This window comes from Acanthochromis polyacanthus, chromosome 7, assembly GCF_021347895.1.
Source record: "Acanthochromis polyacanthus isolate Apoly-LR-REF ecotype Palm Island chromosome 7, KAUST_Apoly_ChrSc, whole genome shotgun sequence".
Lineage (NCBI taxonomy): Eukaryota > Metazoa > Chordata > Actinopteri > Pomacentridae > Acanthochromis > Acanthochromis polyacanthus.
In genome coordinates, this window is record NC_067119.1 from 9,848,020 (window position 1) to 9,873,328 (window position 25,309).

A 25,309-nucleotide genomic window follows, 5' to 3' on the forward strand; every position below is an offset into this window, starting at 1 on the left:
TTCTATTCTATTCTATTCTATTCTATTCTATCCTTAAAAAAAACAGGACTGTTGTTTTACGCTGAAAGGAACAGTCGCCTATTGTCGGGTCTCGTGCTCATCAGTCTGTTTTGACGCAGTCCGCGTGCACCGGTTGCAGCGGTGGAGCATGCGCTCTCTGCCGCCCTCTGCCGGACGCAGCGCGCAGCCGCGAGTCGTGAAAACGTAACCGAACACACCTCCCGCCTGCACGGTGCGTTATTTCCAAATAGGGGCAAACATGAGAGCGCTCGTTTGTGCCTTCAAAAACGCGCCGCCGTGCGTGTAGAAAATACGAGCGTTCATCTGGATTCAAGTCTGTTTATTAAGATTAATTACAAAACACTGCAGAGAGAAATGCATTAACACTGTGATGAATAGAATAGAATAGAATAGAATAGAATAGAATAGAATAGAATAGAATAGATAGCTTTATTTCCACTGTGCATAAAAATTGTACAACAAAATTGGTGTGACCATCTCCCCATAGTGCACTTGAAAATACAACTATGCAACATGTATGACATAATAAAAGTAATAAATGCAAAGAACAATAAAAGCCCATGTTTGACCAAAAGAAGAGCTGTCTAGAAGTATCTGTGGAGGTTACTCCTTTAAGTTTAAAAGCCTAATTTAACTCACGGATAAAAACCGTTCCTAAGCCAGTTTGTCCAGCATGCAGAGTTTCTGTTGAAGAGACCCCAGCCATGGTGTGAGAGGTCAGACAGGTCTGCTTTGCCTTGTTGAGACTACAGTAGTTCGCAATGTCTTCCAGGCAGTGCAGGGGGCAGCCGATTATTTTCTGTGCTGACCTTATCACCCTCTGCAGGGTTTTTCTGTCACTAGTTGTACAAACAACACACCACACTGTGATGCAGTATGCTTTCTATCATGGAGCGATACAAAGTCTGCAACAGATTTGCCTCCAGGTGACATTTCCTCAACAGTCTAAGGAAGTGTAGTCTCTTTTGAGCCTTCCTGATCACTGCTGGTGTGTTAGTAGACCACAGAAGACCGGATAAAATGTGCATTCTGGTGAATCTGAGCAGTTCTGTACCAACACCTCTGAACAAGGTTTAAAAGTTGGAGGACAACCTTGAATTCCAGCTTTAGCTTGTGGAGGGAACTCAAAGACCTGGAGATCATCACCAAAGAAAAGTGGAAAACCTCAATGGAGACATGCAGAAAAATCGTTAGCAATTGTAAGAACCGTTTCATGACTTCGATGCCAAATGAAGGCTTTGCTATTGATCACTAAGGTGACAATGAGTAATTGGGGGCATGGAAGTTTCAGTAAAATATATTTTAAAAACTGCTGAAGTCATCACTAAGATCCCAAACATATTGTTTTAATATCTTTTTTCATCTGTTTATGTCATTTCCAGCCAGAAAAAAGAACACTGGATCCAACCAAAATTCACTATAAATCAAAATACAGCACAGGTAGGAATAATTCGGGGCCTATCTGTGGATGTATGTCACAGTAAATACAGTAAAATTGATCAACTATTGTGTCTAAGACAGAAGACCGGCGGCGACCATACTTGAGAGGCCCATATCTTTGCTTCTGCTAAAGCTATAATGACAAACATGGTGACAAAGTGCACATTTTGGGGGTCAAAGAATCCAATAAAATAGGTTCCAAGACTTATAAAAAAGAATCACATTCTCCTTGAATTGAAGGTAATATCTTTCTTCCTGCTGGAGCCTCTTGGTCATCATTGTAAATGAGAAATTGTTCTCAACTGAGCTTACCTGGTAAAATAAAGAATAAAAAAATTTAAAAATTTGCAATTTTAAAAAAAGAACGCATGCCAATGATATGAGGTTATTTTATCATCCTTCCTGCATATTCACACCCTCAGGTTAAAATGATCCTTAAACAGTTTAGCAGGAAAAATGCAGCTGAACACGTGTGCAGGGATTCAAGGAAGAGCATCCAAACAGTCTTCATCTGCTCCTTTAAAGGCTCGTGTCTCACACTGGCAGCTCTGCCTCCACATTACATAGACGCTGTCTGCAGCACAGGTGAGACACCTGGATGAATGTCTGCTGTATGAGGAAGTCTCAAAAGTGCTGGAAACCAACTCTTCACTACAATAATGAATCCAACAGCTCTGAGGAGGGTTCATATTTAAACATCTCTCAACTGTTGACTGCCTCATACTGGAACAGTGTCCAAGTCGGACTAATAAACTGCAGCGTGCTTCAGCATATTAACATCTATCTGAGAATGTGCACAACTCTGAGAGGAAACTGAACACAACTGAACTCCAGCTGCCCTCACAAAGTCCTGAATGTTTGATGCAGCGCGGATACAACTGATAATCACGTCAACTTTCACCGTCTGTGGAGTGAAATGGGCTGGCGTCTGCTCTCTAAAGTATAAAAAGTATAACCCAGCCTTAACAGAGCAGTAAAACGCATCGAGTTCACGCTGCCGACTCCAACGTCTCACCATGGATTCATTAATGCCAAGCTTACATTCAGCAGCTCCATTTCGTCCTTCAACAGCCAGATCAAAGCCTTTCACTTAAAAGCTGCATCATATGCATTTCTTCTTGTGTTTTCCATGAGTATGTGTGTATGAAGCCCAAAATGACTGATTTGAAGAATTTAGTGTGAGTGCATTTAATTTGAACAGTGTCCACTGTGACCTGTTGGGTAAGTTCATTCTGATGTGATGAGGCTGAACATATTGACGGTATGAAGCTTGTTAGCCCATAAAAGTCTATATATACATGAGCCGCATCGTTGTATAAGCCGCAGGATTCAAGGCATGAGAAAAAAAGTAGTGGCTTATAGTCTGGAAATTGCCCAAAATGCCTGCAGAATAAAGTACTTTTCTTTCTCTTTATGCAGCTTTCCATTCAAGTTCCCTTTTGTCATTTTGAGGGGAGATGTCTGAGAAACAGTTGATAGGGTTGCCATGAAATTCAGTTTGCAGGAGGATAAAGTGACATACTGTAGCTGCGGTGCTCTCCTAACTTTACCTCTAGTGCCATCATGTGGAAAATTTTGTCCAGTGCTTCAAAAAAAAAAAAAAAAAAAAAAGACTGAACACTTGCAATCTGAGGCAATTTATGTCTTCCTTGAGCTGCACTTTGTGTTTAGTGCCAAAATGCAAATGTCAGCATGCTGACACGGTAGACTGACATGCATTAAGACCCAATGTCCAGCTTCAGCCACATGCTTCAGCTCTTTACATCTCTGCAGCAGCATAACTGCAGACAATTACTTCTAGGAGCCTCTTCATTTGATTAGACAGTTGCCCTTTCAGCTTCCTGAGTCACATATTCATGTGCTGTTTGAAGATGACGTCTGAAACTTCACCAGCATGCCGCTAATGAGAAAAAAAAACATGTAAACCTTCAATCAAGGTTTAATTAAAGCCTTTATTTGTTTACTGGAGATAATCCACACACCTAGACACACATACACACAAACCCCAGGCAGAGATTTGAGAACTCAAATCAACATCTCAATCAACATCGTAAACATATTTTCAACAAACAACCCGTCATCACACAAACACATATTATATCACAGCAGTTATTAAATAAATAGAAGTATGTATCTATTGTGATGTCCTTATGCATGACCTTATTCTCTATTTGTAAATTACAATAATGTCTAATAATAAACTTTGTTCCTTATTATGTTTTTCTTTCCGTTTGAGGTGAATCAGCTGCAGTGTCGTCTTGTGTAGAAGACGATGTCACAGAAGTCGGTGAAAGTGTTTGTGTGTGTCACTGCAGCAACCGGACAGAGTTGACGTGGAGATGGTAGAGGAAGTCTGCGTAGGACGCTCCTCCGTTGGGACTCTTGTCTTCCACCAGGTGGCGCTGCAGAGCCTCCTCGCAGGTGTCTCCTTGTTTGACCACCCACAGCTGAAACAGAGACGCACAGTCAACACTCGACGTGCTTCATTTATCCTGACGGGACTTTGGTGTGGATGGGGATCTTAAGTTCTGATTCACAAAATGCAAACAAGCTGCTTCTCTTCTTTTCTTGGATCATTTAGATTTTTATAGCTGTGTTATCCAAAGTCTGTAGAAGACTGCTCTGAGGAGGCTGTGAGGAATTATCAAGTCTTGAATTCAGACCTTCTCCTTAGTACAGAGGACAGCAGCTCCACCAGGTTTCTGTTCTCTTAACTTTAATTACTGGTATTTAACTGTCATCAAATATGAACCCTCTCCAGACTCAAGTCATTTCCTCTACAATTAGATCGAGAAAAACAGATTCTCAAATTCATTTTCTCACATTTCGATTACTATAATCTTTCTATCGGGTATTGACCAAAAGTCACTGCCTCTTCTCCAACTGGCTCAGAAAGCAGCAGCTCGGCTTCTTAAGCTAAGCTAAGACAAGATAAGAAAATTCTTCTGTGTATTGCTCAGAAAAAATGACATAACATGAAAATAAACGTAGTGCCTGATTTAAAAAAAACACAATACAGTTCTGAAAACAAAAATTGCTAATGTAAAACAAGACTAGAATGTAAAAGTAAGAAGTAATACTGACAATAATACAGTAATGGTAAAGCAATATTCCACATTATAGTGAAATATTTAAAGTCTTTTCACAAATGAAATGATGCTCTGAGGTCAGGGTTTGTTTGTTTTTATACAAGACAATATTGAAATATATAATATAAAAACAAAAATACTTTAACTGGTTAAAATATGTTTAAAGGATCCGGAAATATTTTAATGGACAATTTTATCCCTAAATTAAAATGAATACAATTACATTGCTAATAAAAATTATTTGTCAAAGCTAATGCTAAGCTATTACAGGTTGCTAGCCTGCTGTTTTACCTCCAAACATTTAGTGTCCACATAGTTTTTTTAATATAAAGTATTAAGTATCTCTATAGCTGGAAAGGAGCACAAGTCAGAAGGCAACGTGTAACCATCTCCCATTTCTGTTGTCTCCTGGTAGCAGATTACATTTACACAAACCTGGACAAAATAATAACATGGGATGAAGACAAATGAATTAGAATAAGTGGAAGGCAACAGCTGAGATTCACAAAGTGAGATAGTAGCTGTGTAACTGAAGGTCACGATGGCCTGACTCTTTTTTTTAGCGACAGTCAGCAGCTCACCTTGCGGGTGCAGGAGGCCTGGGAGTTCAGCGTGTGGACGAGGGATCGCACACTGATGGAGAGAGGGTTTTCCAGAACTGGCAGCTTGGTCTGAAGGAGCACAGCAATAAAAACACAAAACACCAGAAACAGACTAAACAGTGAGCTGGTCATCTCATTACAAACTGTTGTGCACTTTCTGGCCATTCGGATATAATATTTTCACTTGAATCAGTGGCATCATGACAATGGCTGCAGTCAGTGGTGAAAGGCATCACTGTTTTTTTATGAATGCATCACCTTATATTCCTTCACAGTTAATGGAATACGGTTGATAGAAGACCTTTCATAGTTTGTGTATTTTTCATTTATTCCACCAGTGACTACCATTCAAAAAAGCACAAATTTTATTACTTACGGGTTGAAATCTTTACACAAAAGTTGCTGCACCTAGTTAGAGATTTGTTGTTTATTTCCCATTGACATAAAATTATTAATTTAGTTGCCCCTTATTCAACACCAAATAAGACATTACATATGAACTAGCCCTTAGATAAAATACATGCCTTAGCCATTGCAGTAATTTCTCACCTCTCCAGAGGGCAGAGAGGAGAAGCAGCTGGTGTTGAAGAGCTCCACCAGCGTACATGCTGGGACTTGGGTGCCCACCCAGAGCAGCAGGGTGAGGGGTGCATGAACCAGATACAGACCTCTGGGCTCCAGGCTGGCAGCAGAGCAGCGCAGTGCCTCCTCTGGGTTTGGAGGGTTGGAGCTGTCGACTGACAGCGGCTGCAGGTGACAAAGGAGAGAAACACACAACATAAATCAATCACTCTTTCAATTAAATAGGTTAACTTGTTAGTTTTTGCACAGTTTTGAAGTTATTTCTTCAGGTTTTAGAGTACCTAAGACCTCTAACTCAAACATTCCACTATTAAATATCCTCCTACTTCAACTTGACACAGCAGCCTCACTCTGACTGGAATAAACTGCTTTAGTCGCTTCATAAATCTGATAAACGGACACTGACCAGAGGCAGCAGCAGCGGGTAGAAGTGCGTGGCGGTGCTGCAGGTGTCCATGCTGAGCACCTGACAGCGCTGCTGCAGTCGCTGGTGGACGGAGCTCCTCAGACCCGGCAGCAGCACCTCACTCTTCCTCAGACTGTTGATGTAAACAGGAAGAGCTCGGAGGTACTGAGGAAGGACCAGCTGCAGGACACAAAGACAGAACAGTGGCAAAGATATGGAAGGATGAAGCACGATGCACATGGTTGTAAACTTGGTTTGGAATGTGAAATAAAGTGGATGAGGCTGAAAGTAGCACTTGGTAGTATTTGTCAAATTAATTAGAATATAAATTCAACACAGGTAGAGAGGATGCAGCTGGTCAAGACAAGGGAACCAATCGGAGGGCAGAAAGGTAGGACCGTGGTGAACATTGACTAGTTGCAGTGACTTTTTGGCTGCCTGTAGAACCAGTTAGGTCTTTCTTTCTTTTGATTCCCAAAGGAATAAAACTAGCCAACCAATCAGAATTCCAGTTAGGAAAATTGTGATGCCATTCCAAACACCACTGGGTTGGAACAGATCAGCTCACACTGTGGAAAAGGACACAACTTGTTGGGCACAAAGGAGATATAATATTTTTTATATTTTTATGATTGAAGCTTGTGCAGAACCTAGCTAACAATACGGAGGATATCCTCATGCATCTGTGTGTAGAAAAACCTCACCTGTCCAGCAGACACTGAGGCAGAGCAGCAGTGTTTGCGGTAGGACGCCAGTGCTTCCGTTATCTCCGTCTGCAGCTCTTCTCTCAGCTCCTGCAAAGGGCGCTCCAGCACTGCACAGTACACTGGACAGACACAAAACAAGAACAGTAGCACCTGAAAATAAAAATAAAAATAAAAACTTCTCTGGTAGTTTCTACTGGCAACATTTACAGATGTGGTGTTCATTTTTAGGAACCGGTGCGAGGGAATCCTTAAATTAGAGACTAATTTGTTTCTGATTCATATTAAGTGATCAGTATGTACATAACACCTTACTTATTTTGAGAAACGGGGGCTGAAAAGTTCTAAAACGCCTTCACTGATCTTTTAAATGTATCTAATTAATCACTAACTATTTTAATTATTGATTGAACAGTTATCAAATTTTAAATTTGTCTAATTTTAGCTTCGTCAATTTTAACATTTTCTGGTTTCTGTACTCTAAGACAACATTTAGTGTGGTTTTTTTGTTGACAAAACAAGACATGTGAAGCCCAAAATGACTGATTTGACATGAGCCAAGTCATCGTAGCCTCACAGATCAACATTTTTCACCATTTTCTGACATTTTCTAGACCCCACAAGTAATTAAACAATCGAGAACAGAATTGGCAGATTAATCAACAATGGAAATAATTGTTAGTTGCAGTCCTAATCTTCAGTATGAATTCCTTACTCTTCTTGCAGTAGAAGGTGAGCAGCGTTTGGGCCTGGTAGTGGCGGAAAGCGTCCTGTAGCTGATGGGAGCATCGCAGGGTCAGAGTGTGAACCCTGGTCCTCCTCTCTCCTGTCTGGACGCAGTAAGACAGAACAACCTGACACACAGGAGGGGAAAGAAGAGGATTACAGCCAGTTTCAGTGCAGTAAGTTACTGTTTTATCAAGGACTGTCATCTAAAGATCAAGTAAAAGTCCAATCCAATGTCAACTAACAGTGATCCACAGGACATAAAACAAGTCAACCTGTTTCTGACCTGTATGACAACGCCTCTCGTCTCATCCAGAGCTCTGCTGTGTGCGAGCTCCACAGCCAGTGTTGTCCACCTGTCAGTGGTTGCCATGGTGACGTGCCCAGGGCTCGGACCGGGGACAAACAGTCCGTAGCAGCCGGACACACGTAAATCTGTTGAGACAGTTGCAAGTAGTGGCATCACAAGTAGTTTGAAACAACACTCTGTGAGCATCAGAATAAATTAATCTCTCACCTTTGCTGACAAATATCCTGAGCTCAGCCTTGTAACCTGTTTCCGTCTCTATGATCCTCTTTAGATCAGTGCTGAAACGCTCTCTGTCCATTTCCCCCTGCAGTGGAAGTTTTAAAAAAAATGTACAATAAAACCTAATCCGTACACTTAGCATGTTTGACTTTACCAAAGTAGAGCTAAAAGTCCATAGCTCTAATCATCTTCATTAACTTATTTTGAGTCAACTCGCTGCTGGTCACGGCCTTAAATTTATCCATCAGATATGTGTTTTCTCAGCGTATTTCCAAAAATGTCAAACTAATCCTCAGGCAACAGATTTGGACAATTAATTCTGCTATTAATTGTGGGCTTTTTGTGTTGGTGTAGCAGTAGGAGCTGTCGGTGTACCTGGAGGTGGCTGTAGGTGTGCAGAGCTCCACCTGTTAGATATGGAATGTGGCCGGGCCATGCCCCGCCCACATCCTGCTGAGAGAGGACAAACAGGTGAACGCCGCATCCCTGACGGACACACTCCTTGGCCAATGAGACAGCTGCTTCTGATGGCTGAAAAATGGACTGAAAAAAAACAAAAAAGGAGGGAATTAGAGTAAACATCCATCCATCCATCCATTCTCTATACACCGCTTTATCCTCACTTGGGTCGCGGGGGGTGCTGGAGCCTATCCCAGCTGACTCGGGTGAAGGCAGGGAACACCCAGGACAGGTCGCCAGTCTGTCACAGGGCTTAGAGTAAACATATATTTCTGAACTTTTGCTTTTACTTCTAAGCATTGCATGTAAACAGAGAGGACCTTAACCAAAAGGTCAGAGTCTGGGGGTGATCTCATCACTTGAAGTTCTACGATACTCAGGAAAAAGTCCTGAGACTGCAACTATAAGAAGCAAAATCATACCTGATTTAAATGTGGCCATCAAAGCAGTCAGCTTGTGCAGCGATACACCGTTAACAACACCAATGACTCTCCTCAAGTACATCCTATGTGACATGGGCTAATCTCTTCCACTGTCAGAACAGCGATCCTTCAAGTTGAATTTCATTTTGAGGAAATGGAATAAGTAACAGGAGCCAAATCTGACACACAGACAGTGACGATTGTCTTCAATGTACTATGGAATTGTTGGCTCAAAAAAAAAATCAAGCATGATTGCTTATTTCACTCATAATGTATCTGCTACTATATAAAAACGGCATAAGAATCGCTGCATGAGAATTTAAATCAGGTTCAGTTTTTGCGTTTTATAGCTGCAGTCTCAGAACCGTTGATCACACCTCGTCCTACAACTGAATGTTCTGGTCATGGTGTACCTTTGGCTTGTTGCTGCCAAAGAACCCTGAGGAGGAGTTTGTGAGTCCGGTCTCTATCAGAGCAGCAGTGTGGAAGATCAGCAGCTTTCCAGGACAGTTCAGGCCCTGGTTTGTAAGACAATCAGGGTTAGGATTTTAACCAAAATTGTGCGGCCAAAACACACAAAGAGAAACCTTTAATAAATATAACACAAGGCCTCATCATTACACACTGATGTCCACCTGTAGCACGGCCAGCCCTGCTTTGATGGGCAGCTCCATGGGAACTCCACTGGAATCACCAGACTCTGCACTCAGCTGAGGAATGAGCTGCAACACACTTCACACACAGAGAGAGAAAAAACTGTGAAACTCCTAGAAGCTGTGATTATTTATGACAAAGGACATCAAATAGAATAGAAACCAATACAACAGAGTGCAGAGACAACAATTTCAGGCAGATAAAATACTAAAAAGCTCTTTTATGCATAACCAAACTAAGTTATATGTGATATGTACACTGATCGGCCACAACATTATGGCCATTGACAAGTGAAGTGAAAAACATCGATCTCCTTGTTCTAACACAACGTTCTGCTGGGAAACCTTCAGTCCTGACATTCATGAGGATGTTTGACATGCACCTAAACATTGCAGGTCAAGAAACCCGTCAGCAGTCCTTGCTGCCAGTTGTCACTCGACAATACACCCCGACACATCACAAAAACTGCTCAGGAGTGGCCTGAGATGAGATTAAGTATTCACCCAGGTTCCACACTCCCCCAATCCAAGTCTTATTGAGCATCTGTGAGATGTGCCAGGATAAGCCTGATCTAGGGAGGTCCCACCCTACAACCCACAGAATTCACTGCCACCATCCTGGTGCCACAGGACATCCCCAGCAATCCTGTGTCCATGTCCTACTGGGTCAGAGGAGTTTTAGCAGCAGAAAGGGGACCAACATAATAACAACATTACCATGAGTTGAGTATTAACAAAGCAACATCACAAGCTTCCTTAGAGGAGCTCATGAACTTCACCTCTGCAGACTACACAAGGATGTATCTACATTTTTTTTTCCACAATAGCACAAAGAATATCAAAGAATTGCAAATAATATCACAGGAATAGCTTTTTGTAATAGTTTCTGCGGTCTCAAAACGCACGAGACGGCATCATCTGCTAAACCACTCCTCACTTTTTGTTGATGATTCTATTTTCAACTGCTGCTGGCATCAAACATTTCTGACTGGATGGGTTCTAAATGTTAAAATAAACAGCACCAACTTATGAAAATAAAGGGTAAAATACGATTTGTTAGGGTGATGGATTGTGACATCCCGTTTAGTTGTGGCGTTTTGTGTTTCCTGAAGGCTACATGGGAAGTTCGACATAGCCAGGCTTTCTGGTTTGACAAAACCTACAACTACATTCAGAGATAATGGGTATCATGACAGTGATTTGTTATCCCAGGTTTTTTCTCATTAGGGTCTATGAATGCTCCCATATAACGGGACGTTTGATGCATCTGTTGACCTGTCTTCTGCTCAAAATGGATCAATATTTTGAGGGATAGGCTGTTATAATGGAGAGCTGTGATGAATGTGAGCATTTAAAACAGTAAAAAAAAAATACTACAAATGATGTACAAAAGTGAAATGCTGGTAGAAAATTCAGCCTCTTATTTCTATACTGTGACAGCTGCATGTTAGAGCTTTAAACATGATGCTCAACAAGTGCATTTAGGTCTGACACTGTCCCACACTGAAGGATACATGGAAACTACTGACGTTTTTGGCTAGTCAAAGTGAAACTAATACAACTGATTGAATATTGTGTTTGATAAATACCAAATCAATGCTCTAATCCGTGTCCCGTCAGCTGAAGCACCAACATCTTAAAACAGACTTCACAGCAAATCAGCACCAAGCAGAGAATCACGTTTTTCCATTTCCTGCATCACTAACGGAACAGTACAGCCTTCTGTCAGTCCAGCATACAGAGCATTCAACATACATCTGACTGACCAGTCAGCATGTCCGTTACCTGTCAACACTGCTTATGCAGTCTTTGAGGGACACCAGAAGCCCCTCCCTCACAGGAAGTTGGAGGTCTTCCGTCTCTGTGATGACCAGCATGTGTGGGCGGGACAAGTCGGGGCTGAGGTCGTACAGGTGGATCCTGCTGTCGTACGTCATCAAACCAACACGGACGTCCAGCAAGGAGTCACCGTCCTCCCTGCATAAGACATAGATAGACAAGATAAGACAAGATCAGATCAGATATGATACGATGAGTTGAGTTGAGATGAGAAAAGAAAATTCTTGTATGTATTGCTCAGAAAAAATGACACAACATGAAAAAACATGCAGTGCCTGATTAAAACATACAATAAAATTTAAGCACTACACAATATACAGTATTGCTAAACATAAAAATCAGTAATCTAAAATAACACTAGAAATACTAGTGACGATGCTGATGACGGTCTTCATTCAAGTCAGCGTGCCTGTGGTTGCATGTACTGACTGAGAGATACAGGACATTTGAACCATTTGAAAAGCAACTTACTCAAACTCGAAATGAAGTATTGTAATATTTTGAGATACACACTTTCTGACTTGGTGTCAGAAGCCATAATCATTCAAATTAAAACCAAAAATGGCTTATATATATATATATATATATATATATATATATATATACACACAGTGGGTACAGAAAGTATTCAGACCCCTTGAAATTTTTCACTCTCTGTGTCATTGCAGCCATTTGCCAAAATCAAAAAAGTTCATTTTATTTCTCATTAATGTACACTCAGCACCCCATCTTGACAGAAAAAAGAGAAATGTAGAAATTTTTGCAAATTTATTAAAAAAGAAAATGACACATTTTTCAGAGAGTATATTGTATACATATATGGTGAGAGCCTGTTTTACCTGTTCAGGGAGGTGAGCAACATGTGTATCTGTTGTGTTACAAACTCCAGGTGTCCTCCTCGCAGCGCTGCTGTAGACACGTCTATAGCCAGAAGCAGCGCAGCAGGTTCACCCTGAGATCAAGCACAGCAAAATTCACACACATGGCATCTTTCTAGATAAAATCCTGAGAGCATCAACTTCTTCATAAATGAGTTTTATGAGAAAATAACTGAATGTTATCAGACTTGGGTATATAAACTAATTCAGTAAGGCTCTCTATTCACCGAATAACTTAAATATGCTTCACAAAGTCCATATTCAAGAGCAGTTAATGACAACTAACATAAAAGAAACAACTGTCGAGGGTGAAGTTTACCTTCTGAGAGTTGAGTATTTCATATGACCCCATACTGAGTTCAGGTCTCTTGTCTTTATCGACTCGGATCCCTTCCATCTTTGGCTGGAAATGCTGATAGTGTTGCCACGGCACTAAGACACAAGAGAGGAGAGAAGAACTGTTGATACAGGAAAATAAACTACATTAAAGCTAAAGGCAACAGTTAAACACAATGAAATGGAAGTGACATTTTTAACTTCTGTTCATTTAATCATTCATCACTTTCCAGCAGGAAATAATAATTTTCATTAAACTAACAAATAAATAATTTCACTCTTAACTGCACTGGGAACAGCGCTGTTTGACCACACAATTCATTAGCTACTTTACATAATCTTGCTACATATTTTCAGTTTGGTTCTTAGTATGTTGGACGAGTATTTCTTGAAAGCTTAGAGAAGAACTCAAGCTGGTGTATTTTTACATTAATGAAGCTACTGTTGCTCTGAGTGTCTTGCTGTACAGACTGAAAGAAGCAGGAGTTAGCATGAGCTCCCCAAAGCTTTCCAACTGACTTCATTTTCAGTATTTGCTTTGAAATCTCACAGAGTAAACACAGAAATGACCCTATAGAAAGCTGAGCATCCAGTCTGTCCACTCTTGGTTCTTGTAGTAGATTTTCAGCAGGGCAAACATTATGTCCAGGGTGCATATCACAGCTGCAGGTTCAGTTGTGGTTGCACAGCCGGGTTTACTCTCATCCACAGACAGCTAGAGATTTTTCAAAGACTTTTCCTATAGTTTCCTGTTAGTTCACCCTGCTGTCTTCCGGCCTCGATCCCAACAGTGAAAGCCAGTTTCATGCATATAAACAAGCCAGTGTGCAGAAGTAAATATGGTGGTAAATAGGTCAGCCAGCAAGTAAACATCTGTGGATGGAGATCCCCAATACAGTGAGTAAAGTTACCCCTCCAGGTGGTTAATTTCTGTGTTTAACTTCAACCAGATTGAACTAAAAAGTCTAAAATGATTTAATGTAAATGTAATGTTCTCATGCTGATTTCACCACTAACTGCTGTTCACAATCTTTTCATTGCAGGAGAAGAGTACAAAGCTGACCACATTAACGGGAAAGGTTCAACTAAACCGTAATTCTCGTACCATCGCTGAGTTTGCCACAGAAGGGGCAGTAGAACCTCTGACCACAATCCCGCCAGCCCATCGCCGAGCACATGGAGGCTCCACACCAACTGCAACCCACAATGCACTCTGCCTCTTTGCACAGCGGGAGGGGCTTCTAACAGACAAAAGCACATTAAATTCACACATTTCCATCTCATACCACGGCTCTACATGACAAATTGTTGCAACAGAGCTGGTTTGTCTCCCTACACATCCTGGGCTTCTCCGTGTCTATGCCATTGTTTTGTTCATTGCTGTAGCTAAAAAACCAACCTCTCCAGCTTTCTGTTTCACCAGAGGAGTGACCAGAGCTCCCAGTGGCAGTCGGCTGAGCAGCGCCGTCTGACCTTCACAAGGAACACAATACGAGGTGGAACGGATGGCAGAAGGACTCGCATTGCCTGCAGCAAGCACAATGCCAATATGACATGACATTCAGGGGGCTTAAATTACAGCAAAATAGAAAACAAAGAAAGAAAGAAAGAATGAAAGAAAGAAAGAGTGGGCAAACTGATTAACAGTAATTCAGATCTGGCTTTGTTTTGATGTCTTGCACAATTTTAAAAATCCAAAACATCTGATCTGAGCCACAATTTTGACCCAGACAGGAGAGGTCATGGTGATTTTTCAGTCTGATAAAACGACTTTTGCCTATAAGTCGATTTCTGCCTCTAGCTTTAGCGAGCACAAATCAATTCTAACATCTGTACAGAACCTGTGACATTACAGACGTGGTGGTTTAAGCTCTTGAAGGACAACATGAAAAGGATGTTTATCATGATCAGCCTCTAATTCTCAGATTGCGTGTGCGTCCGATTTCTACTTTTGTTTCTTCGATCTCAATCATTAACCTGTGAAATTATTTGTTAAAATACTAAAAGCATTCACTAGGCACAGAATAAACGTTGTATTTCATGCATAATGTATGATTTTAAGCTGGAGCGCAGGACTTTTCGCATATAAATGAACACCCGTTACATTAAAAAAAAAATAAGTTAACACAATGCATTTTATGTCAACCAGCAATGACTGGTTTGCTAGTATGGCAAAGTCTATACAGAACCTTGACGCATCCAAAAAAAAGTCAGACAAGGCAAGACAAACGTCAAAATAATACTTCATAATCCTGCTACCTGCAACCATAATTCTGAATATAGCACGGTTTTCTAGCGTGCATTTCTGTGGCACAGATGCCGAAAGTGTTGTTCGTTTACCTCTGTCCTCTACGATGCAGGAAGTAGTTGCCAAAGGAGGAAGACATGAAAAAGGCTCTGAGACGAAGACCTTGCCCTCCCACTCTGCCCTGTCTTCTGTCATCACCTTCACCTAAAGGGAGATCCAGCGGGAGAAAGACAGAAGCTAATTTGGTAAAATTTCACAGCATTTCAAAGGACACAGGAAATAATACAGAATGTTTATATCCATTTAATTGCTATGTCTGTGCGCATATATGTATAAAATTATGAATCCACATCAGTATGTGAATATTAAGTCCTAGAAAATTGTTTATCTCATTGCAAAAGAAACAGAACAGTTTTACTTTAGAGGTTCTTGTAGCTAAAATGCAGCATTACATATACACTAATCGGGCATAACATTCTGACCACTGACAGGTGAAGTGATGAACACTGATTATCTCTTCGTCATGGCACCTGTTAGTGGGTTGGATATATTAGGCAGCACATGAACATTTTGTCCTCAAAGTTGATCTTAGAAGCAGGAAAAATGTTTAAGCGTAAGGATTTAAGCGAGTTTGACAAGGACCAGGCTGTGAGGGCTTCAGGACTGGGTCAGAGCATCTTCAAAAGTGTAGCTCTTATGGAGTGTTTCTGGTCTGCAGTGGTCAGTATCTATCAAAAGTGGTCCAAGGAAGGAACAGTGGTGAACCATGAACAGGGTCATGGGTGGCCAAGACTTATTGATGCACGTGGGGAGCAACGGTTGGCCCGTGTGTTCCAGTCTTATCTACGAGCTGCTGTTGCTCAAATTACTGAAGACATTAATGCTGGTTCTGGTAGAAAGGTGTATCGTAGTTTGTTGTGTATGAGCCTGTATAACTGTCAGGGTGTCCATGCTGACCAATGTGCACTGCTGAAAGCACCAACAATGGACACATGAGCATCAGAATTGGACCATGGAGCAGTGGAAGAAGGTGGCCTGGTCTGATGAATTACATTTTCTTTCACATCACGTGGATGGTCTCTTTCCTTGGGAACACATTACACCAGGACACACTATGGGAAGAAGGCAAGCCGGCAAAGTCAATGTGATGCTTTGGTCAATGTTCTGCTGGGAAACCTTGGCTCCTGTCATCCATGTGGATGTTGTTTCAACACGTTCCACCTACCTAAGCATTGCTGCAGACTCTGTTCACCCGTTGGTGGAAACGGTATTTCCTGTTAACTGTGGCTTCTTTCAGCAGGATACTGCGCCGTGCAACAAAGCAAAAATGGTTCAGGAACGGTCTGAGGTGTTGACTTGGCCTCCAGATTCCCCAGATCTCAATCCAATCGAGCATCTGTGTGATGTGCTGACAAACTAATCTGATCCATGGAGGCTCCACCTCGCAAACTTACAGGACTTAAAGAATCTGTTGCTGACATCTTGGTGCCAGATACCACAGCACACCTTCAATGATCTAGTGGAGTCCATGCCTCGATGGGTCAGGGCTGTTTTGGCAGTAAAAAGAGGACCAACACAATACTAGGCAGGTGTTCATAATGTTATGCCTGATCGGTGTATAAAATGTAAGGTCTTGCTATACTTGCCTTTGACCAGTTTGCTAGAACGTGTGTCATTATGAGCAACAGTTATCTGTGGCATATGACAAGCCTCAGCTGATGTGACACTTTGTGATGCTGCCAATCAGGCAGGGAGCAGCAGATTACATGGAACTGTGTTAGGATATTTAAAGTAACCCCTCTGCCAATGTGTGTCACTCTTAAGGGTAAAACTCAGAAAAAAGCTGCATAAGAAATAGTCTTTCATTGTTAGACGAGCTGCAGGAGTTCAACTACCAATGAAGGAAAGAAATAAGAATGAAGGAACTTACAACGCTGGGCAGGAGCTCTGGGTCCAGGCCATAACGGGACTCAGAGCTGGGAAACTGCAGTGAGGAAATACAATCAGAATCAGAATCAGAATTACTTTATTCATCCCCGAAGGGAAATTCAGTTGTCAGGGTTCTTATCTGTTTAATTTTGAACTGAATAGCCTGACTGCTGATGGCAAGAAAGATTTCCTAAATCTTTCGGTCTTGCAGCGCAGGGATAGGAGCCTTCCACTGATGTTTCGTAGTTCACTACTCACTGTCACACATACACAACTGGAAGCTGAGTAAAAAAAATAAACCAGTCTGACATCTTTTTTCCTTTAGTGTGAGGATCTCATGGCCCCCTCCGTTTTATAGGAGATTAAACACATATGAAGATGTCATTTTAGATATTTGTGAATTGCGATTTTCCATAACTGACTAAAAAAATGATCTAAAAAATAAAAATATGCGCATATTAAATATTCAAGCTTTCCCCACCTGCGGCGTGACGTTCCGGTCTTGTGCAGGTGCATTGGGAACAAACTCATTCATAGTTCCTGAGGAGAAAAACAAAAAGGCAGTGGAGGACAGATCCAGATGATGGACATCCTGAATGATGAGGCTAACGTGACGCTCTGTTACTTGGCTGTATTTAGTTAATTAGGCTGCTTATACATGATTTATGTCTTTACTGATCAGTGCTGCTCAGTCTGGGCTGGATTTTCCTGGTTTCATTTAGAGAGTCAATTACTTTTTAACAACCAGTTCCAGTGGGAGGCACATCATATTTGAGCAAACCTACCTCTGGAGTGTGGAGGAAGCGCCCAGTGAGGCTGCTGCTGGATGGGGGAGGTGGGTGACACAAGAGTGTGAGTATATCCACCAGAAGACCCCACATTTGCCCTCTCAAGTGCAGCCTGAGGTATACACTGTGGACTCTGGGTTTCACATGGTGGAAATAACAGAGGGCTGATGGGCAGATGGTTCTGATGTGGCGACTGAGGTCCATTCAGTAAACCCTGGAGCATGTACGGAGGCTGGAAAGGGGGAGACACTGCTTGATAAGGGCTTTGAGGGGAATAAAGTGACATTTGTTGGGGGTTGCAAGGCTGTATCACTCGGCTTCCTCTGAGGGGAAGAGAACACAGAGGTATATTTTTTCCTTGGCTTGCAGGAATGATCCGCTGGTCAGCACTATGAACATACTGCATGCTGGGATAAGTGTTGTTCCTGGGCGAAAAGGGAGTGAGGTCTCCCTGGAGGTGGAGGTCGGGCATGTGGTTGTAGCAGGGGGTCTGGTCAGAAGGAGAGCCCAGGCTGAGATGCTGAAAGCTAGGCAGGGGGTTGCAGAGGGGTCCTGGATGTGCAGCGGTGGACCAGCCGTTCTGGCCCGCCCACGGCTGGAGGGTTGTCTGGCTCTGATTGGCTGAGGGGACGTCCATCATCCTCCATAACCGTCACTGATAGGTGAGTATCTACACGGAGGCGGGACCTAATGCACACCAAAACAGGAAAAAATAAGCAGTCGTGATACGCACCTGTCCTGTGACACAGGATCATATTTATAATACCAACGGTTACAGCAGATAGCTTAGCAGTACCTGCAAACAATAAAGAGCTCATTTTAGCCATGAGTGTGTGAACTTCCATCTTTATAAACGCCTCGTCTCGTGACTATAGCAGATAGCTGCCTCACCAACAGCCACCCGACTTAAACCATCACTACTAAACCAAATTAAAGTTTAAAAATCACCATACTTTTCATATTAACTTCACGTTTTATTTTGTAGCTGACGCTCGCTAGCTAGTATTAGCCTACAACTATTGACTATATGGCCACAACACAGATATACTCTTACGAGGGAGGGTTAGATACCTGGCATCTGACTATAGAAAAAAAGACACTGTTTGGGGGAACAAGCTCAGTCTGCCACAACAAATCTTATTTTCTTTGATAAAACATTCGACTCGATACCTTTGGACATCAACAGACACAGCAGGCAGCGCTTGATCGTGAACGTTCCGGACGTTATCGTCTCAATTTCGCCTCCGCTGCGACGAAACACTTGATGTCATATTAAAATAAATCTAACAATCCATCCCGACAAAATATTACATCTTAACTTGAAGATTTTAGCCGCCACAGCGTCCGTTACCTCGAGTTTTGCTGCAATTTAGCATCAGAGTTAGCGGGAATTACGGCAACACATTCCGGCATTTTCTTTCAAAGTAAAAGCCTGCTACAACTACATGCAAAAATAATATTCTATTGATTTCAACATCATGTATCACACATCTGTGATGTTTATGTATGCATCAATTTACCAACACCAAAATAACCAATAAGATCAAAATTTCATCATTCAATGTTAGTTTCTCATTATGAAACGAAGCAAAAACGAACCATCGAAAGCTGAAATCATATCAGAGAAAAGATGGTGAGTTCTGTTTTAAGAAAAAAATAATAAGCTGAGCCATGTTGGTTTTTAAAAGGGACCTGATGTTTTTATAGTCTTGTTATTTCTTCAGTTCTGTAAAGCACCAAGTGTTACCTTTTACTCAGTGGCGGCTGGTGAAAAATATTCTAGGTGGGGCTGTGCCATATCAAGTCAGTTTCAGTAACCATCCCGATACAACTGAACAGAAACGGCAGGATATCAGTGCTCTGTGAAATACTTCTTTAATGCCAATATTAATAACTTGAGGCATTTTTGCACAAAACATGCACAACTTATTGCATAACCACAATTTTGGCAATAAATTATATATACAGCTGAGCACATGAAACAGTGCATTAGTGTTGAATTGACCACTCAAATATTATTTTAAGTGTTAAGTATATTAAGAAATGAATACTAGGACAGAAAAATACTGTACAGTAATTTATGATAAAGCTAAATGTTACTAACTGATCAGAACTGCAACAATTAAGTGATTTTTCAGTTAGCAGAGAAAGAAAAATACAATCTACAACAATTTTGATGATTTCAACATTTCAGTGAACAAGCTAGAAAATGATGAGCAGATTACATAAGCAAACACATACTATTTAGACAAAATACCCAAAAATTACTCAGAGCAATACATTGCTGGGTGATGTGTTGTGTTAAAGTCAACTTTATACAAAGAAAAATCTGGTCAAGGGAATGAGTGTGTGTGTGTGTGTGTGTGTGTGTGTGTGTGTGTGTGTGTGTGTGTGTGTGTGTGTGTGTGTGTGTGTGTGTGTGTGTGTGTACAGACAGACAGTACTCTTCTGTTGAAGATTACTTTGCATGAATATGAAACAGGCCTGGACAAAAATGATGGTACCCTTAACTTAACATTTTGTTGCACAACCTTTTAAACCAGTCACTGCAGTCGGCCCGAGCGCCCTCTATTGGCCAGCCGCCACAGAATTAGAGTAACTCAACTCACTGCAATAATACGACTCATCTTTTTTTGTTCATAAAGACTGCTGAAATTTTATTCCTGCTACTTCATTTTTGGTAAACTGTTACACAAAGTAGAACAAAATACCACATGCCAGTATACCGAACCGAGCAACCAAAGACTGTACACCACATGAATTGGTCAATCTCAACAATTTGCCATCGGCAGAATCCGTATAACATCTTCATCATCATTCATCAGCGTTTCTGAACCGTCTCTGCTAAACGAACTTGACAAGATGAATCAAACTAAAAATCTGTAATCAGAAGAAGTAAGAGCAGGGACAGAGAACAGCTGCAATCCATTCACAGCAAAAATAAAAATGATCAAAAATCAACTTTTTCTTGGCCACGATGCTTGCGGTGCTGTGAAAAAGATGGAGGTGGACACTGATGAGAAGATAAAAGACAAATAACGACGTAACATGATGAAGGATGAGTAAACAGAAGTGGCTGCAGTTGCACAAAACAGGTTTAGCAATCGACAACAAATCCCATCCACTTCTCTACCAGGGTTTTAAGTCTTAAGTCTTTTTGGATGATTTGTGGGAGTGACCACTTTGTCTTTGCAGGGCAGTGATCCTGTTTCTGATGTAGTCCTTTACACCTTTCCACGAACGGGTCTTCAGTGCTTTCGGCTCAGCCTCCAGACACTGGATGCAGTCGTCTTTCCCAGGCAACTTGTGTCTTTGGATGAAACTCATCAAGTGTCTTTCCACTGCTCGAACCTCAGCTTCATCCCATTTCTGTTTGGGTTTATAGCAAGAGTCTGCAAGGGGACAGAAAGAGAAATGAATGAACTCAAGCCAGCTTCTGCCATCAGGGATAAAAATACAGTTTTCCACCCTTTGAACTTCTCCTTGACTTGCACAAATGAGAATCTGCTGCATCAATGTTCGAAGCTCAAAGCAAATTTATTACATTTCTTTAAATTAAGGCTCCAAACAAACAAAAAACACCTTTTATCACAGAAATTCCAAAACAAATATACAAATTGTCTTCATTACTGGCTAGTTATGATGAGGACCAGACACACTAGGTTCAGGATTTAGCTTAGTTTTGGACATGTTTGTGTTTTCTGTTGCTGTATTTTCAAGCTGGAATGTTTGGTTTTTGCTTGCCAGTGTGTCTAAATAATGTTATGAGGGATGGTTGGTATAGATGTGCAGACATGCAAATAAAACGTTTAACTTGTAGGAAAAGACAACAAACATCCAGCAGATGTGAGCAGCAAGACAACCAACGCCTAGAAAGTGAATTGGCAAGTTAATAAAGCTCTTAAGCTTTAAAGCATGAGTACTTAAGTCTGGGAGTCCTTAGCCACGACCTGGCACACAGGCGATGGGTGTTTGATACAGTCGTTAAGTTCTTGGACTGAGGCAGAAAGAGCTTCTCGGCAGCTGCACCCATGACTGAGCAGCCCTATTCAGGATCCACTCTGTTCACCCCAGTAGGGGAGGGGGTTAGAAAAGGTACCCCAAACATAGCCTGCCTCACAAAATCCTGTCTGGAATACCGCATCCAGAGGGATCACCACCACGCGGTGAGAAACACACAAAACTACATATTGGAGCCTGGAATGTGCAAACCCTCGCGGACAACCAAGCCAGTGATCGACCTGAAAGGCGAACTGCCATCATCTCCAGAGAGCTAAGGAAGTTCCAGATTGACATCGCAGCACTCTCCAAGACCCGACTGGCTGATGAAGGGCAGCGGAAGGAAGAAAAAGGCGGGTATACTTTCTTTTGGAAGGGAAAGGCCGCAAATGAGCCACGAATCCATGGTGTGGGTTTTGTTGTTAAGAACTGCCTCATCAACCACCTCTATGAACTCCCTGTTAGCATCAACGCGCGCCTAATGACCATTCGTCTGAGACTTACCAGCAGTCAGGTGGCCACCGTTATTAGTGCCTGTGCTCCAACGCTTGATGCACAGGATGGAGTAAAGGAGGCCTTCTATGCTGACCTGGACAAAATACTATCTGAAGTCCCGAAGGAGGACAAGCTAATCCTGCTTGGAGACTTCAATGCCAGAGTGGGAGGAAACCACCACCTATGGAGCGGCAAGATGGGGAGAGAAGGGGTTGGAAACACAAACTCCAATGGCATATTACTGCTAGCCAAGTGCTCAGAGCACAACCTGGTCATCACCAAGACACTTTTTCATCAGAAAACCAAGTTCAAAACATCATGGATGCATCCTCGCTCCAAGCTATGGCATCTCATTGATTACATCATAGTCCGCTCCAAGGACCGCCGTGATGTCCTTAACACCAGAGCAATGACCAGTGCAGATGACTGCTGGACTGACCACAGACTCATTTGCTCCATCATGTCTAGCCGCTTAATGCGGAAAAGAAGGTCGCAGAAAGGACAGAGCCGGCCAAAGCTTAACGTCGCGCTATTGGATGATATCGTCTACCAACAACAGCTGCAGGATACTCTTAGGGCAGCCTTGCCAAAACAGTACCCAGAGGGTACCGAAAAAAATTGGAGCACACTTTCCACTGCTATTGTGGATTCCTGCGAAAGCATCCTCGGTCACAAAAAGCGGAGACATCAAGACTGGTTTGACGAGAATGACAGCGAGATCCAACAGCTCATCGAAACCAAGCGGCAAACTTTTATCGCCTGGCAAAACAACATTCATTGCAAGGTTAAAAGAGCAGCCCAAGCCAAAGCAAAGGCAGCCGTACAAACACAAGTTAGGAAACTGAAGAATCAATGGTGGACAAAGAAGGCTCTGGAGATCCAGCAGCTTGCCGACTCTGGAGACACGAGAAGATTCTTTGATGCCACAAGGGCAGTATATGGCCCCAGCCACCGCTGCCTAAGCCCCCTTCGCTCTAAAGATGGGCTCTTGCTTCAGAAGGACAAGGAGGCAATTGCAAACAGGTGGAAAGAGCACTATAAGGACCTCTTAAACAGAGACACCACTCCTGGGATGGAGGCCCTTGACCAACTCCCTCAACAGCCGATAGAGAAAAGCATGGGAGAACCACCGAGCCTGGATGAAGTACAGGACACCATCAGGACGATGAGAAACAACAAGGCTGCTGGACCTGATGGCATCCCAGCAGAAGCCCTGAAGAAAGGTGGTCCTGATCTTCTGAAGCACATTCATGCCCTGTTTCTGAAAATATGGAAAGAAGAGGAAATCCTTGCACAGCTTAGGGATGCCTTGATTGTCTCCATCTTTAAAAAGAGGGGCAAGGCTGACTGCTGGAATTACCATGACATTTCTCTTCTGTCCACCGTAGGGAAAGCCCTTGCTCGGGTCTTGACCAATAGTCTCACCCCCCCTGTCAGAGAGCATTCTTCCTGAGTCCCAGAGTGGATTTCGCCCAAGCAGAGGCACCACAGACATGAGTTTCATTGCTCGCCAACTGCAAGAAAAATGCCGGGAACAAAATCTGACATTATACATTGCCTTCATAGACCTCACCAAAGCCTTCGACTCAGTAAATCGTCAGGCCCTTTGGCTGGTTCTGGCAAAGATTGGCTGCCCAGAAAAATACATCCGGGTGCTGAGACTGCTGCATGACAATATGTCTGCCACGGTACTCAGTGGCAGTGGAGATGAAACAGAACCCTTTAGAGTTGACATGGGAGTCAAACAGGGATGCGTTATCGCTCCAACACTATTCTCCATCTACGTTGCAGCTATCCTCCATCTTACAAGCCAACGTCTGCCCCAGGGAGTCAAAATCATGTACAGAACCGATGGCCAACTTTTCAACATCAACCGATTTAGAGCTAAAGGTCAAACCACCACCATATCCGTCATGGAGCTGCAGTATGCAGACGACAATGCTCTCGTAGCCCTCTCAGAAGAGGACCTTCAGTGCATCCTGTCTGCTTTTGCCAAAGCATACAAACAGCTCGCCGTCAATATAAAAAGACACAAATACTCCACCAATCACCACCAAACTGCAGCACACCTGCCATATCTCCAAACATCTCCATCGATAACATCCAACTGGAAAATGCGGACCACTTTCCATACCTTGGCAGCCTCCTCTCATCAAAGGCTGTCATAGATGATGAAATACACCACCGCCTCAGCAGTGCCAGTGGGGCTTTCTCAAGGCTAAGGAGGAGAGTCTTTGAGAACCGCGATCTCCAAGCGAATACCAAAATCCTGGTCTATAAAGCAGTGGTGCTCCCTACTCTCCTCAGGGTTCTCACTCTTTCCCCGAAATGTTTTTCCAGGACTTTTCCAGTCGGTACAGACACACGTTATCAGGTAGGAGGATGTAGGAAGTGAAGTGAGCGATGTCACCGTGACGTCACCATCATACGCAGGCGGACTTTTCGCGACAGAGACTTTATCTGTGTTGACCATAGACTGTATTCTATGGTGTTGACCGCCGTCATCGACTGAAAGTTTGATTTCAGACATGAAACGCTCAGCTGCACCCTCAACTGTTGTGGGAAGATGTAAGTTTATGCGGACGCCACCACACACCTCGGCAGTGAGGGGGATGAAATGATGTTTCAGTAAAAGTGCGGGTGTCGCAACACCCACACAACATAATTCCTAATGTTGTTTTCATTCCCGTATTTTTATCAGACAATGAAACAACTGTGAACTACTGAGTGAAATGTGGCTCATACCTGTTAAGCTGCCGCTATGCCGATATCAGAGTTGTGTTTCATCTCGCAAGTTACAGCCAACTCAGGGGAATGCAAATTTGATTGGCTGGTAGCATCACATGGGGCGCTGCGCCAGCTCGAAGCAGAGAAGCGCTATTTTATATATATTATATGCATCATTGTTGCCCAGAAAATACGGTGACAACAGACATGCATGCGCATAACTTGTAACCTGTTTGCATTGACAGGGGGAGAATAAATATTTAGTTAACCGTTTCCAGGACATTTGACCTTTTTTTCTCATTTTCCATATGTTTTCCATGACTGGGAAATTGGTCAGTCATTTTCCAGGTTTTCCAGGATTTCCAGGACGCGTGGGAACCCTGTCTCCTGTATGGATCAGAAACCTGGACCACATACAGCAGGCACCTGAAGGCACT

At 42.5% G+C, this 25,309-nt stretch overlaps 1 protein-coding gene across 4 annotated transcripts in view; it reads right to left on the reverse strand.

The window, feature by feature from the left end:
* Positions 1-3,393: 3,393 nt before the first annotated feature.
* Positions 3,394-25,309, reverse strand: part of si:dkey-13n15.2 (protein transport protein Sec24C) — a 65,324-nt gene continuing 43,408 nt past the window's right edge. For 2 of the 4 annotated variants that reach the window (XM_051950909.1, XM_051950908.1), the window contains exons 9-28: positions 17,649-18,338; positions 17,345-17,403; positions 16,865-16,918; positions 15,027-15,138; positions 14,086-14,213; positions 13,792-13,927; positions 12,670-12,782; positions 12,312-12,424; positions 11,419-11,610; positions 9,616-9,712; positions 9,394-9,498; positions 8,475-8,642; positions 8,088-8,184; positions 7,857-8,005; positions 7,560-7,698; positions 6,845-6,966; positions 6,141-6,320; positions 5,702-5,899; positions 5,132-5,221; positions 3,394-3,908 (exon numbers count right to left, since the gene is read on the reverse strand). In XM_051950909.1, coding sequence (XP_051806869.1) covers positions 3,768-3,908; positions 5,132-5,221; positions 5,702-5,899; positions 6,141-6,320; positions 6,845-6,966; positions 7,560-7,698; positions 7,857-8,005; positions 8,088-8,184; positions 8,475-8,642; positions 9,394-9,498; positions 9,616-9,712; positions 11,419-11,610; positions 12,312-12,424; positions 12,670-12,782; positions 13,792-13,927; positions 14,086-14,213; positions 15,027-15,138; positions 16,865-16,918; positions 17,345-17,403; positions 17,649-18,291 — 3,036 coding nt within the window. In that variant the 5' untranslated portion in view covers positions 18,292-18,338 and the 3' untranslated portion in view covers positions 3,394-3,767. Of the gene's footprint in view, positions 3,909-5,131; positions 5,222-5,701; positions 5,900-6,140; positions 6,321-6,844; positions 6,967-7,559; positions 7,699-7,856; positions 8,006-8,087; positions 8,185-8,474; positions 8,643-9,393; positions 9,499-9,615; positions 9,713-11,418; positions 11,611-12,311; positions 12,425-12,669; positions 12,783-13,791; positions 13,928-14,085; positions 14,214-15,026; positions 15,139-16,864; positions 16,919-17,344; positions 17,404-17,648; positions 18,339-18,821; positions 19,074-19,510; positions 21,044-25,309 lie in introns of those variants that run through there. The other 2 variants (XM_051950910.1, XM_051950906.1) reach the window with 2 other exon arrangements.